Source organism: Rhododendron vialii, chromosome 9a, assembly GCF_030253575.1.
Source record: "Rhododendron vialii isolate Sample 1 chromosome 9a, ASM3025357v1".
Taxonomy (NCBI): domain Eukaryota; kingdom Viridiplantae; phylum Streptophyta; class Magnoliopsida; order Ericales; family Ericaceae; genus Rhododendron; species Rhododendron vialii.
Window position 1 is genome coordinate 7,897,372 of NC_080565.1, and position 16,808 is coordinate 7,914,179.

The following is a 16,808-nucleotide window of genomic DNA, read 5'->3' on the forward strand; positions in this document are numbered from 1 at the left end:
TAAAATTCGTTCGGGCGAAATTCTCGTAGCCCTTGGTACATTTGTTCGGGTGACGTTCGCGTAGCCTTTGCAATATCACTCGTTTGCAAATTCTATGACCGGCTCTGTTTACCCATTCTACTGCCTTATTCTATTCCCAAGGTAATACAATAGGGTAGGGGGCTACTATAGGGGTAAACCCAAGTTCATTTCTTAGTAACTCCAATTTTATGATTTGTGATATTTATACTGAGTGAAAAGACTTGGCAAATTTGTGATGTGTTTTTATTCATTAAGCATTGGTTAAGCTAAAGTGTTGACACAGAAAACACTCGTAACTAAGATTTCCACCGAACAAAAGCAACGTGTACATTTTTCCATAAACAATAAAGGAACTGTCATTCAACAAGGTTTGGCAATGGTAAATCGTTCGGTGCCACCCTCAAAATTATGTCATCACAAATTTCGGTTCGACCAAAGACTACTTGTTCGAGGCCGCCTGTGTCGATTTTAAAACAAAACAAAACATCTTCTATTGGGCGTCGGGAGGAGGTACGACCGAGGTAGGCTCCGTTTGCTCACCAGGAGCAGAAGCAGCATCAAAAGCCTCGGAAGGAGGAGCGATCGGTTGCTCAGCCTCGGCGGATGACAGAGGTGAAACTTCTACTAAGGACCTCCTCTCGTCGTCTGGCTCAACCCCTGCATCGTCCAAGCCGCTATTGTACCTGAGCATAAAGCTTGTCTTGTGCTGGGTCTTTTTCATCTCGGCTTGGACTTCAAGGATCTCATCTGCGAGGTCCTCCTCGGCTCGGGCATACCCTTTGTTGTAATGCACAGCGAACTCCTTCTCCATCTCTTCCTTCATCTCCCTCCTCCCGAGCTCCCTTCCTTTGGCGAGTCCTTCATCCTTGCCCTCTCCACTGGTCTGTTTGGCAGCGTCCATCAACCCCTTATTCAGGTCAGTGAGGTTGGCAACCTGCAGCTCCAAGGACTGCAGAACGGACTCCGACTGTTCCAGGCTCTTTTTGTAGTCAACAGCCACATTCTTGTTGTGCTCTACCGACTGTTTGAGGAGCCTGGATTTCTTTTTGTGCTCGGTGAGGTACATTTGTGCACTCATGATAGAATGAGTAGCCTGCAATCAAACCAATTTAAAGTTATCCGAAGAAATTGTGTTACTTAAAATCAGAATTCGTCACTAGTATGAAAAACTGGCTTACCCTCCCGACGTGGTAGTAGTACTCGCTCAGAGCTGTCTTCAGCGATGAGGGGCTCTGGATATCCCTCGGAAGAGCAAGCCCAGATTGTAGGGCAAAGCCTAGAGTAGGATCCTCCTTCAGGCTGTCCGACTTCAAAATTTGTTTTTTATCCAAAGTAATGAAGTTCGGAGCCCAAGGCGCATCGAGATCCAGGGATAAGCCTTTCCCTGATCCTTTCTCGCTCCCCTCTACTCCCCTCTTCTCTTTTCCTCCTGCCTCAGACTCCTTCGGTACTGTTTTGGCCTTCTTGGTGGCTGCGACGCCCTTGGGAGATGGGGGAGCAGAGCTAGGCCGCTTCTGTGCGCGCTCTGAAGCAGGGACCTTTGGGCTCGGACCAGATCCCGAGGCCCCAGGGGCTCCAGCTTTCTTGAGCCCCTTATCCCTCTCCTTCTCCTCCATCTTCTGCTGGAGAATAGCTTTGAGGCTGCGGGGTGGCATCTCTTCTTTTTCAAAAGGTATCCCTTCAGTTGGTTGACGGATTGTTCCTCGGAGTGGCTTCTCTTCACTCGGAAGAAGCTCCTCCGGCAGGTCTTCAGAACTTGCTCGGGAGGCAGGCTCACCCTCGTCTGTCACTTTCCCTCGGATTCTCCGTCCGTAGGTTGGTTTGTACCTCAAAATCGTTGGGGCGTCTCTTTCCTCTCTTGGAATTGTGAGAAGCGATGTAGCTAACCCACAATCTTTTGCTGCCCTCAACAGGTCTCTGTTGACCTTGGTGGTATCTGTATGGGACATTAAACATTAAAAGAAAATGAGTTAGAAAAGATAGTTAATATCCGAGCGCAAAAGCTTTAAATAACAAACGAGCTACTAAAGTTTGAGAACTTATCCTTACTTGGTGAACCCCTGCTTGTCGCGACCCCGAACATACTGTACTCACATTGTGGGAATTCATAGTTACCCCGGACTTCGACATAGTCCGAGGCCCACTTCTCAGAATCGTACATCCCTTCGGGGATGATCTTCACCATATTTCTTCGAGAGCACAGATAATATCTGGAATACCGAACGTTCCGAGACATCTTGTAGTTCTCGAAGATATGACGGGCTTCGAGCTTGAACATCTTGAGCTCGGCCAACTTGATTATTGAGTGGATAATTCGGTAAGAATTAACAGTCAGTTGACATGGGGTGAGCTCGAACCGATGCAGGATCTCCTTTAAGATCCTGTGCATTGAAAACCAAAGTCCACCTTCGGTAATGGCCATTAGGGGCACAATGACATGCTCGTCACTGAATGTTATACGGTTGCCTTGTACCGGAGTTATGACGATGTCGCTGGGAATGTCGTAGGTTCTCCGAAAGGAACCGAGGCTAGCCTGGTCCTTAAAAGAATCCCAATATGGGCAAGGGTCCTTTCCCATTTGGTCAGGGATAAGATCGGGGTCCATTGGGGCGATTCTCCTCTTCTTCTTTTGAGGCTCGTGAGAGGACTCTCCCACGACCTCCGGTTCATCCGTAGCTCGGGCAGAGGAGGCGGATGGAGTCTCTGGGTTGAACTCCCGCCTATCCGACTCGGCTTCTTCGCCGGTCATCTCTTCTCCTTCTTCGCCCCCTTCTTCGTTCGGATTTTTTTCTTCTTTATCCGAAGGGACATCTTCAAGATCGATGATGTCACTATCTGGATCCATAGTTCGGAGGGAAATCACCGAGGCGGGAAAATCAATCCCCGGGATTCCCTTTGGAGCTCCGCCGCCTGCTCTCGTTCGGTAACCCCGAGCTTCCTCTCTTATCATCTCAGCAAGTTGGGGGTAAACTCGATCGAAACTGGCCGATTGAGAAGGCTCACCAGAAGAGGTGGATTGTGAAGACTCCATACCTAAAATGCAGGTGCAAGGGATAAGACCGTTAGCGAATTGCATGGCCAGAAACCCTAGGTGTGCCTATGTTCGGTGTAACCTATGTTCGGTGTAGCCTATCGTTCCAAGTGAACTCGAGCGTTCCCTATTTACTGCCAAGCGCCATCTCACTGATCAAGTGAAAGGTTGTATTTGCTAATACTAGCTCATTGTTCGGAAGAACACGGTTGAAGATGAACATGAGCTCGGAAGAACACATGAACACCTTCAACATTCTCCAGTGTTCAGGCAGCGGGACAAGTCGAAACAGGGAGAGAAAACCCGTTCCAAGGGCAAAATGTGTTCAAAAATAACTAAGAAGCAATTGAAAACATAGGGAATCAAGATTTACCTGGAAATGGAGAAGGATTTGTGATCGAATGCTTCAAAATCTGCAAGTTTTTGGTGTTTTTCTGGCAATGGACTCTGCTCTGCAACTGGAACGATCGAGGCGTAGGGAGGAAGAATGGTTTTCTCTCTCCACCCCTTCCCCTTTTATACCTAGGGCAGAATTCGAAGCGGATCGTCGTCCCTAGCCGTACGATTTGAGCAAGAGATTGATGTAACGCTCGATGAAGGACACGTGGCAAGTGATGAGACGCGCCGTACCACCACGCAATGCAATCGGGACACCTGGCAACGTTTCAAATTGGTGGTTGCAGAAGCATTAAATGAAAGCTGCAGGCACATTTCAAAAAGTTCTGATCATTCCTTCCGAGCAACGGCTTTAAAGATTCGATCAGTCATCCATTCTTTGGATTTGCACTGATGTTCGGCAATTTGTTATTCAACTCCTCCTTCCCTGCCGAGCAATTCAAGCAGGAGTTGAGGGGCTATTGTAGGGGGCCAAAATATCCGAAGGTTCATAAGGTCCAGAAGGGGAGATAAAGGTTCACGCTGTTTGACCCGTCGTCCAGCTGTCTCAGTTCCTCTGTAAATTGAGGTGAGCTTCGGTCTGTTGTGTCATTAGTCATTCGAAGGATGGACGGATCCCTGTAGACTCTTCCGAACGTTGTGTCCCATATCCGAACGTACATATAGTTGAGCTCACTCGGTGATCTTACCGAACACCCGGGGAGGGACATCCTCTCGTTCGGCTGAGTTGTTCTTCGGAAAAGAACACTAGTCACTCGGATACTCTTTGTATGTCAGAAGTGGGCTCCACCGAGTACAGTCATTTATGGAACCTTCCAGAAGTATCTCTTGATAAGTAAGCAGTCCTCTCTGATATTCGAAGTGACATCTCTGAGTGAAGTGACCTTTCTGACATCGACCCATGTGACTCTGTAAGATCTAGGAAGTGATGCTCATTAAATGGCCTGCTGCAGGACGTCATCCGAGGATTACGCGACACGTGAAAAGTAGGGCCAACTTGCTCAGCACTCTACCCCTTTGCCTATAAATAGAAGGGCATTATCACTAAGAAACTCTCTCGGAACTCCTTCACAACAGCACTCTCTCCTCTCTACTAGCATATTTTCTTACTAAACTTCTTCTTCTCTTCTCCACTTACTGACAAGTTCGTCGGAGCTTCTTCCCGGAGAAACATCCCCCTCCGGTTCTGCAGGTACCCCAAGTCCAGCGTCATCTTTCACGGCTTAACACACGGAGACAGCTGCACAGGAAAGAACACAAAGAAAGACGCCCCCACATACTACATGGCTGTAAGCTCGCATCGCAACTCGGAAAGGGCCAACGGGCTTGTAGACCAATGACACTTCCTCACCTCTTCCGTATGAAAGATGAGAGTTCAATTCTCGCCAAGAGCTTGAGTGTGCTTGGTGTGGTGGTTGATCTTCTTTGGCCTTGAGCCATCTGTATCCCGCTTAGCGGTAGCCCATCCCTTTAGGAGTAACTAGACATAAAAGAGTTTTTAACCCTAACACTAAACATGTTTGTCTACTTCATCTTTACAACAACATAACATAATTTATCTAGTCCCCAATTATTGGGGGTATGGGCGGGGATGATTGGAGACAGACCTAACCTTTGGCAATATATGCACAAAGTGGCTGCTCTCAAAGTACCACCGGAACAGTGGCCCCCCTAACCCTCCAAAAACCAAGGAGCTATAGGACGTTTTGTTGTAGAATCATGCCCCCAAATCAAAGCTAAATGACATCAGGGAGGGCAGACTTAGAAATCCAAATCAATTTATGTGCACATTGTTGGAAAATTTTCAGAATTAATGAATGATAATTTTCCAGCAGTTATTGACACAATTATTAGCAGAATAATACCCCCTGAATAGAGGTTAATGTTGGCATTTGCACCTGCCATTCATTTCGGCAGTTTCGTGTATTGATTCTCTCCTATTCATGGTTGAGAATTCAATTCCTGGCTGATTTCAAAGGCTCAGGCTCCTGAGCAGTATAAAAGGGGTAGTCCTCTCTTCATTCTGCACCAGCAAATTCACAACTTCGAGAACTTTGAAATTCGTTCTTGTGTGAGAGAGAGACAGGCAGTAGTTAGTTTGCCAAGGCGGTCGACGGTGGTGTTTCGACGGCTTGCGGTTTAGCTGAGCCAACCCTGGGAGGAAGATGCCGAACAAGAACCTACAACACCAACGGTAGGCGGCGAATCTTTCTTAAGGAGACTGTAGTATCACACAGGACTCGGTTTGATTTTTCTGGAAATTCAGTTTGTATCTCATCTTTATATTCTGTCTACTGTTATTGTAATCTGTAACTTGTTTCAATCTTGTAATTGTATTGTTATCAACGAAATTGTTCTCTGAAATTTCTGTTGTTGCCGAATTTTTTTCAACACACATTACCATGCTTTCTTCATTGATAGTCCAGAGCGTCGGTATGCACACACATTGTCTACTTCATCTTTAAACTATTAAAATCAAAACTCCATGCACTCAAACGAATAAGCCAGAAGATATTGTAAGGATGTTGACTGTGATTTACCTCAGTTTGATCAATCTTGAACGGAGAAGACGCGTGAACCGATCGTAAATACGAGCCTATATTCACGCAGCGCGTGCAAAATTTACGAATCTCCAATCGAAGATCTTGATCCCGTGATCAAAAAATTGATTTCGCTTGAATTGGATTGGATTCTGGGAAGAGAAACAGAGCAGCGAACGGCGGACAGAAAAAAAAAATGGAGCAGATCCTAGTACGTGCTCTGGTACCCACTGATGAATAGTACAAGAACTACTCACTTGTGGTGATTCGAAATGGAAATCAAGAGAAAAATCAAACACATTTCGAAACCCAGATTACAACCATTCATATGGCTACTCTCTCTCACACTCTCGTTTAGTATCTGTTTTCCACTCATACAAACTTTGCGCTAGCTACGGAGGTTTTGGTTGTGCAGTAGATGAAGTGAAACTTAACTCTGACAAAGACATTTGTCCGAATAAGAACAAACAATATTTGTACTCCAAAGAAGATGGTGATTTGACTTGGTCGTTCTTCCAAACTTTGAAGTCTTGCCTGATATGGACTTTGAAAAATCAGAGAGAAATTTGAAATTTGATAGTAGTTGCCCTTCAGTTAGTTTATGAGGAGTTGTTAGTCTGTCTCTGTCGAAAAAATCTTCAAATGCAGGAGTAATAGTTATTTGTAATGCTTCCTCATATGACGTGGGTTATGTACGTAGGTTATATATCATGTAAGAGATGCCGTTAAATTGAAACTTTTCTCGTCTCTAGGAGGAATTTTTTTTTTAGGAGCCTAGGAGGAAAAATTATTCGGTTGCCCAGACCACTTTTTTTTTTTTAATAACCGAATATCCGAAGCAACTTTCGTGTACCTTAACATCTTGTCCGGGCTAGCTTGCAGCTTGCATATTTAAGGTCCCACATAAATATTTTGAGCGTTCCAATTTGTTCAGAATAATTTCTCACGGGTCCTTGTAAAAAATTAATTCAATCGGATATCGGTAATTGCTTGATCCATACATTATTTTTTTTTGGTCCATACGATTTAGAGCTTTTGGTTTCCAATACATTGAAATGATTCTAATCTAATGCAGTTAAAGTATATGAATCATTTTATTTTTTTTCTTTAAGCTACTACAAAAGTCATGTATTTATTTTTTATTTATAAAAGAAATTGAGTAGTGAGGATGTAAAATAACTTTTTTTTTATTATATCAAATCAAATAAAAATATTAAGATTATAAGTAGTTTACACTAATAATACTATAACAACTCCGATTTTTAGTGAATAAAAATCTCGTTCTTTGTTTAAATTTCATTATTTCTTAATGTTACTTTTAATATTTCTCTTTAATCCATCGTAATTAGATTTTAGCCCTTTAAAATTCGTTTCTTGAATAAAAGCCCTACTTGACAAAGTATAGTTAGATTCTAACCAATTAGTTAGAAAACCTAACCCTAGACGAATCTTTAAGCATTGGTCGATAAATGTTAGGGAATTCTTTATCCATTAGACAATAGAAAACCTATAGTTTCTACCAAAAGTACTTGCTAGATTATATTAAATACCCATATATAGTTATATATAATTGTATATACACATGCTTAAAGGACATGGTATTATTTTAATGAATAAAATACGTCACCCTTTTATCCATTGGTCAATAACCGCTAGGGAAATTATTACCCCTTGGATAATAGAGTTAATCTTTCCAATAAGTACAAGGGTTATTAAACAAATCATTTTTAGATTTTCCATGTGATAATATACTTATATATATATATATATATATGTGTGTGTGTGTGTGTGTGTGTGTGTGTGTGTGTGTGTGTGTGTGTACTTTATAGACTTAATACCCTAGGATTCTCTAGGTACAAAAATCCAATATTTTAATAAGAAACATGTGCCAAATTGGATTAGTTTAATAGGAAATTTTGATCTTATAATTTTTCATTGGTACATACTAATATATATGTACTTGGACCTATACATATATAGGTACACTTATTTTATTACAAGTACACATGTGCATATTAGAATAGTTTAATAGGAAGAATCTTGGCCTAGAAATCCCCTAGATCACATAGTACTTTAAGTACATTTTTTTTATTTTGTTTTGTTCTTAGTAGTATTTATATATATGTATTAGTACTAGGAGAGAGAGAGAGAGAGAGAGAGAGAGAGAGAGAGAGAGAGAGAGAGAGAGAGAGAGAGATTGGATTGTGCCTTGATCTTCCATTGTACTTTGACTTGATTTTAATCAATGGTTATTTACTTCTTCAAGCAAATCTATCTCTCATTGTCCTTATTTGTACAAATACTAATATAAAACATGTACAATCCTCCTTTCTTCCACAAAATCTTCCAAAAACAAATTCAAAGTACTAAATCTAGTCATTCAAGGCCTTTTACCCATTGGACAATAATTGTTAGGAAAAATTTTATCCCTTGGATAATAGCTAAGACTTTTGCTATAAATAGCACCCTTGTCCAAGCATTCAACTCACACCTTCACCTTGCAACTTCTCTCTCTAAGAAAGTCTTGTGTTCTTGCTTGTTCTTGCTTAGTTCTTCCTTGTTCTTGAAGTTCTTCCTAAGTTCTTCAAGAAACTTCTCTTAAAACCCCTTTTCGATTCAAAAAGTTCAAGTAGTTTAGTCAAGATCAAGTTTCGAGAGAAACTTTTCTCTTTAAAAACTTCCGGAAGCATACCGTAGGAAGTTACTCCGCCCGATTGTCAATTTACTTTCCGTAGTTGCCACTACCGCCAAGAAGAAAGGTAGAATCCCTTGTTCCCCTAACTCTACGTATATAACCGTATGTTAGAAAGTAGAATGTCCTTACTCTTAGTTCAAAGTATAACGTGGAATATGTCTAGGTAGATAAGGTTATCTATCTTGTGTTTGGATGGCATGATAGGCAACGACTTATTTTCGCTAAAGAAAGTATGAACATGATGAATAACCGATTGTTACTCCATTAAACATATGTTGTTTAGAATTTTTCACAAAGGAAGAAAGTACGGATTTTAAAAGATTGGAATATTATCGCTTGAATGGAAGTATTCGGAATTTGATCTTTAAAAAGGGTTATGAGCATGCTTACGTGAATTGCTTGCATTACTTGTGGTAATATTGAGTTGGATAATCTTGTTAGTTTAGTTCCAAGTTTTCAATGAATGATTTATGATTACATGTGAAGTCTTACCGCGGAGTCAATGCATGAGAACGAGACACGGAAATTGAGAAAGTTAGAAACATGGCACCTAGGGTGTGGATTATGAAAAGGCGTGTTTTTGAAAAGGGTGAAATATTTTAGAAACCGTAATGTGGCCGAAAGTGGTAGCCCATTGTGTGGTGTGCGTTTTGCGTGCCAATGAAAACCCGAGACGGCGGAACCATTGTGAGGATACTCGGGAGACCGGAACGGCGGAACTGAGATTGGGTGTGTGGCTTGGTTATCCGCGGAGAGGAGCCAATGCAAAGTGTGCCAATGGGAACCCGGTGCGGCGGAACCATTGTGAGGATACTCGGGAACCCTGAAGGGCGGAATCGAGGTTGGGTGTGTGGCTTGGTTATCCGCGGAGAGGAGTCAATGCAAAGTGTGCCAATGGGAACCCGGTGCGGCGGAACCATTGTGAGGATACTCTCGAGAACCCGGAACGGCGGAACCGAGGTTGGGTGTGTTAAAAAATATTTTTTTGAAATGATGAAAGGGTTATGAAATGAGGAAATTGAGACACGACTTACGAGATGTCGCGTAGGACAAACTCATAACTCTTGGACACCAACGTTGATTGAATATCGAATGCGGATGTGTCATTATTAATTATTTTGGCTAGATTAGTATGTACTATGTGTAAATTGTTGACTTTATGATTTATTGTTGTAAGTTAAGGGTTAGAGGGTTTGGGTTATACTAGTGAGCTTTGGAGCTCACGGTGTTGCCTTTTGGTGACCCTGACATATTATATTGGTGGCGACGCCGATATAATGCATCAAACCTCATAGACGAACAGGGGGAGCTGTATATATTGGAGGCCTTCGGAGCCGAAGAACTTGCTAGGATGGAGGAAGAAGCGGAGCAGTAGATAGAAACCCTAGTATCCTCCCTTATTTGAATAAGAGTACTTTTGTAAGGTTTATGATGTAATATTGAGCCAGACTCTTGTTAAATTTCAATGAAATTGTTAATTTAACATTCCCAAAATTCGGGACATTACAAATACCATTAATATTTAAATTTAGGTATCATATAGAATTAGATTTTTAAAACTAGGGTCTGGGTCCCTGCCTGGCCCCAGCCCTTTCTCCAAAATACCAATAATGTTTACACTAATAATACCAATAATGTTTCTTTAGAATCGTAGTAGTTCTTTCTCCAAAAAATCAAAACTAGATAAGTTTGTCTGCCAAAGCATTTATCTAAATAATGTTTCTTTGGGAATAAATATGAAAGCAAAATATTTTTATGAATTTGTAATAATATATGCTTATATATATATATATATATATATATATTTATAATTACGTATGTTGACAGAATATCTACGAAATTTCTTTTATTTATTTTGATGAGCAACAAAATTTTATTAGAAACTCAACAAAGGGTACATCAAGGAGAAACCAGTTATAGACCACCAAAGATGGGGTACCATATTGGAAACTCGACAAAGGGTACATTCAATGAAAATTGAATGAGCCCAGATTCAGGGCCACCCCACCACTATAAGGTTATTCCAGTAGAAACATTTAGGGGAAGCATCTTGAATCAACCAAAACCATGAAGGACATGTGGTCCTTAATATTCAGCGCTCAGCTAAGGACCATCAACGAAATTTCTTTCATACCATTTTCATAATAGGTTTTGAAAGCATTTGATATCACCTTTCATACATGCATGGTAGAAACACATTAGTATCTGCCAACCAAACATTAAAAATTATGAAATCATAGTAGTTTTTTATAGCAATCCGAAAAGAACGCTATCAAACAATGCTATATATTAAATTCATGGTTTGTTGTAGTGAGTCTTTCTCCGTAGTTTCCTCGCAGTTTCCTTTTTTGCATTTTAAAAGAAAAAAGGTTTGCGGGGGAAGACCATAGTCACAAACTCCTCTGGAAGAGGGCTCTTACAGCTCCTTTAGATGGTGAAAAAGTGTGAGATAAAAAAGGGGAGTCATTTCTCACAAAATCTCATCATTTTTAGTGAGATTGTGTGAGAAAGGGGAGGAGCCAATCAAAATATTTTATTTTGTACTTTTTTCCTCCATTTCTCACCAAAATAGTCAATCAAAATGAGTGATTTGGCTAGAAACCAAAATCCTTTCTTTTCTTTTCTCTTGAAATCACTCCATTCAAAGGGGTTGTTAAGCACCAGGCTTGTCTGCAGCAGAGGTGCGGTTGAAGTCACCGCAACCGTCGGATGGTGTTTTTAATGGTCGAAATTAAAAAAAAAAAAATTTTCCCCGGAAAAGTTTAGACCGTTGGATGCAAAGATGAACGGCTGTGATTGAACTGCAGGGACTCTATGTAGTTGGACTGCAGAGTATCCGCGTTAACCGCCATAGCATGTGCAGCCAATGAGATAGTATCACCCATTGAAGGAGCCAATCTTATTGGGGTGTCCTTTCGGAGTAATCCCCAGGAAGGGTAGTATGTCATCACAACCCTACTGGCTACCAACGTGCAAGTTGAACAGATGGTGCCCAATTGAAACTTGCGATGGTCAATCTAATCAAATATAAAATGACTCTCAAGCTAATACTACTGGAAGACGTACACGAGATACACTTAAATGTACCTGATAGCCAAATCTCCATTCAGCTAATCTGGAAGTAAACTCAGACAAATGGCGTTGGTTCATGCAGGTACTATTTGTTAATTTAACCAATTACTAGTAAATTAGTGGTTTTATTTTTTTTACCAGAAGATGTTCTTGATGGATTTTCGAAGGATATTATCTTACAAAACTCTCAGAGTATCGATTCCATTTTCAATCTGTAAAAACATACATGAGAACATTTGCTCGAATACTGTGATTTTTGTGCATTGGTTTAGAATTTTTGTTATCTTTAGTTATTTATTCCAGACTTTTTTTGTTTTGTAGTTAATGATGAATAAATATTTAAGCATAGTGCCGCATATTGAGCTTCGTCACAAATAATTTTTAAGGTTAAGAATAATAAGTCACTATGTTAATTTCCTATGTCCGCTATTGAACAACGCCACCACAAGAAAATGGACCAAGGAGGTTTCGTTTAGATTTGTCCCCAAATATAAAAGTTATGTTTCTATAACGTACATAAATGTTCAACCTGAAAAATTAAAATTTTGTGTCCGTCCTTGACCATCATACTACCAGTAATTAACGAGCACCATCATTTTCAGGATTGCCATGAAACACCATAAATCTTTTTCTGTTAGTTTATTCAATGAATTGCTGTTCTTTTCTATTGTTATGCCAGAATTCAAAATTTTCACATGTTAAGATAATTCTCTCAGTTGTTGGCAGCGTAATTTTGATCAGCCGAAGGCAGAGCTCCGAGCTTTATCCAACAAGTTGGAGGAACCTATGGAAGGAATGGCAGCTGCAAGGATTGGTTCTACTTAGCCTCACTGCCCAAATAGTCCTTGTCATTTTCGGAAATCGCAGAAAGTACATTGCTAAAACTTGGATCCAAGCCATTGTTTGGTCCGCCTACTTACTTGCTGACTCTGTAGCCACAATGGCCATTGGCATCCTCGCGAACAACGTCGCAGATGTCTATTGGAATGATAATAGAAATGCTTTTGCTTTGGATTACGAGTTAATGGCATTTTGGGCCCCTTTCTTGCTGTTGCACATGGGTGGGATGGACACCATCACCGCTTTCTCGTTGGAAGACAATGAGCTATGGATGAGGCATTTTTTCAGCGTTATTATCCAAGCAGTGACGACCGTGTACATCTTGCTCATGTCGTGGTCAACGTCATCGCATCTTTCGCCACTATATATCGTGGTCTTCTTTGTTGGCCTGGTCAAGTACTGCGAACGTGTTTGGGCTCTCTTCTCCGCAAGCCAAAAAAGGTTTAGGGACTCGATTCCTGAAATCCCAACCAGCGAGTCCAAGATAATGGAGGCCTGCAAGTTGAAGCAATTGGAAGGGTACCATGTCACTGCCCATCAAGTGCTTGAGGTGGAGGTCCCGGTGTTCGACAATTCGGTTCCTAATTGTGACGATGCAATTGAGATACTTATGGCCCATAACTTCCTTGAGATGGTCAAGCGCCTCTTCGCGGACCTCATACTCGGCTTCCAAGATCGGGATGCAAGCAGAGCAATCTTTGAAAGCATTGAAATGGACCATCTAAAGGCTTTAAAGGTAATCGAGATTGAACTCGGATTGATATACGATGTTATGTACACCAAAGCAACGATAGTCTATTCTTCTTGGGGGATCGCTGGACGAATCATCGGAAGTTTTTTGATCCTCGCTGTATTGGTGATGGTATCATTGGACAAGGCAATGGTAGGGAAAAATTCCTCCAAGATTGACATAACAATGACTCTGGTGTTGTTGGTTGTTGCTTTGCTACTGGATTCATGTGCATTTGGCGAACTAATCCTCTCCGACCAAACTGCTCATTGGTTGATTAAGCATAGAAAAACCACGATGTTACGAGCCATCAATCGTATCCGTACCATGATACCAACGAATTGGGGTCGAAAACGCAAGAGGTGGTCAAAAACCATGGAACAGTTGAGTTTGCTAAGCTTTTGCTTTGCCACGAAAGTAAAACCCCCGTTTTGCCTCAGAATCCTAAAGGTTTTAGGCATTGAGGAAGTTGCTGAGATCTACCTGTACAAGAGAATTACTCCTCCAGCACAACTTTTCTTCGGTCGATTTGAAGATTTACCGAACGAAATCTTTCGCGGGGTCAAGGGACAGAGGTCTTGGGCGGAAAATAACGGTCAAGGCACAGATCTGAAGTCCTTGTTCGGCCGTTGGGGAGGAATGACACTCAATAGGCAATGCTGTACCGATCTCGAGTGGAGCGTTGAGATGGAGTTCCACCAGAGCATTCTTATCTGGCACCTTGCTACAGAAATATGTCACCGACTTGATTATAAATGTGAGCCGAGCATTCTTATCGACTCCTTGCTACTGTCAGAGGTGGAAGAACTTGCGGACTTTCACTACAGAGCCAAGTGCATGTCGCGATATATGCTCTACCTCCTAGTTGAGCATCCTAATATGTTGCCGATTGGGATGGGCCAAATCAAGTTCCGAGAACTATATATAGACCTCGGGGAGTTCGTGGAAATGTACATCTCCAAACCGCTTAAAGATGTGACAGAGAAAGAAGCTTCGAAGATGTTGATGGAGATAGTGAACCCGGAGAACATGCTTGTAGGAGGAGGGGGCAGGAGTAATTTCCTGATACTACATGGCTGTAAGCTCGCATCGCAACTTGGAAAGTTCGAGCCAGCTAAACATAAATGGGACATTATTGTAAATGTTTGGATAGAAATGATGGGTCATGCAGCTAGCCAATGTAAAGGAAGACATCATGCTCAACAGTTGAGACGAGGAGGAGAGTACCTCACTCATCTCTGGCTTCTCATGGCTCATTTTGGCTATACTGATAACTTCCAAATACTTCGTAGTCGTCCAATAGCTGGGGCAGTTCTAAGGTAAACAAAATCACGGGCACGTATGATTGGATAAAAACATTGGATTGACCTATATATTATAGCAGATCATGTAACTGGTATGTGATTATTCAACTTCTATGGTTCAAATGCAATATTTATTGATCCCTCACCATTTGTGCGATAAGAAATAGCAGGAGAGGTATGACATTATTGACCCCTCACCATTTGTGCGATAAGATGACATATTCTTTGAGTTTATTGGCCCAAAAACCCATTGAAGCAGACCTGGTAGTAACGCGCAAGATCCAAACCGAACACACCCAAAGCAGAACAGAAAAAAGATTCGAAATCACTTACCATCAGCCGGAGCAAACAAACACAGCAACCACAGCACAAGCAGAACAGAAACCAAGCAAAAAGGAGGGGAAGAATACGCCAGAAGGAAAAGGGGAAAGACGAGCAGGTGTTTGGTGGGAATCAACGGACCAAATGGATCACGAAACCCGCAACAGCACCGTACCGGATTGCGATAGGTGGCCATTGACGCGTGCCACTACAAGAAAAATGAAAATTGGTGACGAAAAAGTGGCGACGAAATTTAATTTCATCACTGTTTTGACAACTTCTGTGACGAAATAATTTCATCACAAATTATACCTGTTTAGCGATGAAAAAATATTTTTGTCACCAAAGGAACCCATTTGGCTATGAAATACATTTTTCGTCGCCGAAAGCTTAAAAAAGGTGACGAAATTATTTTTCGTCGCCAAATGAGACCAATTTAGTAACGAAATATTTTTTTCGTCACCAAATGCTTAACTTTGATGACGGTGACGAAATATTTTTTGTCACCATTTTAACGCTTTCAGCGATGAAAAATATATTTTGTCGTCAAATGGTACCTTTCGTGATGAAATTTATGAATTGCGCTTTGTCACTAAATGCATTTCGGACATAACTCTTTACTAAAAACTCCGATTGAGATAATTTAAATTGGGTTTGAACAATAACTCAATTGCCTACAACTTTCATGTTTATCAAAATTGCTAATTTTAATGTTTAAAGGTTCAAAATTACATTTGTTGCCAAAAGGAATAATTCATGACAAAAAATTTCGTCGTCAAAAAGCACAATAAGCGAGGAAAAAAATTTCGTCACCAATTATTCACTTTTTTGTGACGAAATTTTTCGTCACCAAGTAGCAATCCTTGACAACCTTTAGTTGACAAATTTTTTTTCGTCACCTATATTATTTGTGACGAAAAACATACAATTTGTAACAATTTTTATTTGTCACCTCATGTAATTTTTCTTGTAATGTGCCACGCAAAATGACAGCAATACCCTGCTCTAAACTATGCGGCCGGCAACACACCGGAGACCCAATTGGAAAAATTGATCAAAATTGGGACACCAAAAACCTCCCCTTATTATTTAACGGTAGGATACCTCTTTACTATTAGTAAGTCAAATAACTCTATGGAACCCATTCGGAAACAATATAATGTGTAGCAGGCAGAAAGAATTGCGTCCATGCAGAGCAATTCGCCGAGCCTTTTGCGGACGGCTCGTGAAGGTTCAGACCTTGACGATGGCTCGGCCCGGCGAAGAGGAAAGACCGAACCGGAGTCCGGCAGAAGCCCACTGAAGTCAGGAGGAATCACCAACTAGGCACGCCGACCCCTTTGACGGTCGGCCTTGAGCGAACGTGACGACTTTGAAGACCGCCCACGTGGGAACAACCGCCTTAGCCATGTTGACGACTCTGACATCATCCGAGCTGTTATGTACTTGGATAAGGATAAAGCCACGTGAAGGCGTCAGCTCACCCCTTGGGCGGTTACAAAACCCTAACGTGACGATGGGGTGACGTCAGCCGACGCTTGAGAAGCACATGTACAATCTTGGAGGCCAAGCTAAGGAGAGCCTTATAAATATCCCTTGATAGCAACCCTAGAGAGGCACATTCTCTTCCATACTCAAACCCTAGTCCTTGGCTTTCATCTCTGACTGTATTTATCCTTGCACTGGAGGGCCATTCCGGAGATCCTCCATTGTGATCTTTAGTCATGCTTCCTTGTGCAGGCTAGGTGGAAGCCAGGAGCCACTCTCAACCCAACCACGGTCCAGGAAGGAGCGAACCAGATTGAACGGAGCCCCACATAATGAGTAATTAAAAATTGGGGGGCCGGGTCCCTGCTCG

At 41.6% G+C, this 16,808-nt stretch overlaps 2 protein-coding genes across 2 annotated transcripts in view; one reads left to right on the forward strand and one right to left on the reverse strand.

Moving 5' to 3' along the window:
* LOC131300351 (probable disease resistance protein At1g58602) overlaps positions 1 to 6,362 on the reverse strand; it is a 35,752-nt gene extending 29,390 nt beyond the window's left edge. Inside the window, exon 1 of the mRNA XM_058326137.1 lies at positions 5,989 to 6,362. The gene's annotated coding sequence lies outside the window, so the exon portion shown is untranslated. The remainder of the gene's footprint in view (positions 1 to 5,988) is intronic.
* Positions 6,363 to 11,072: 4,710 nt separating this feature from the next.
* LOC131300352 (uncharacterized) lies at positions 11,073 to 14,764 on the forward strand. The gene is made up of 2 exons (XM_058326140.1): positions 11,073 to 11,837; positions 12,472 to 14,764. The coding sequence occupies exons 1-2, from the start codon at positions 11,819 to 11,821 to the stop codon at positions 14,646 to 14,648; spliced, it is 2,196 nt and encodes a 731-aa protein (XP_058182123.1). The 5' UTR covers positions 11,073 to 11,818; the 3' UTR covers positions 14,649 to 14,764.
* The last annotated feature ends 2,044 nt before the right edge of the window (positions 14,765 to 16,808 follow it).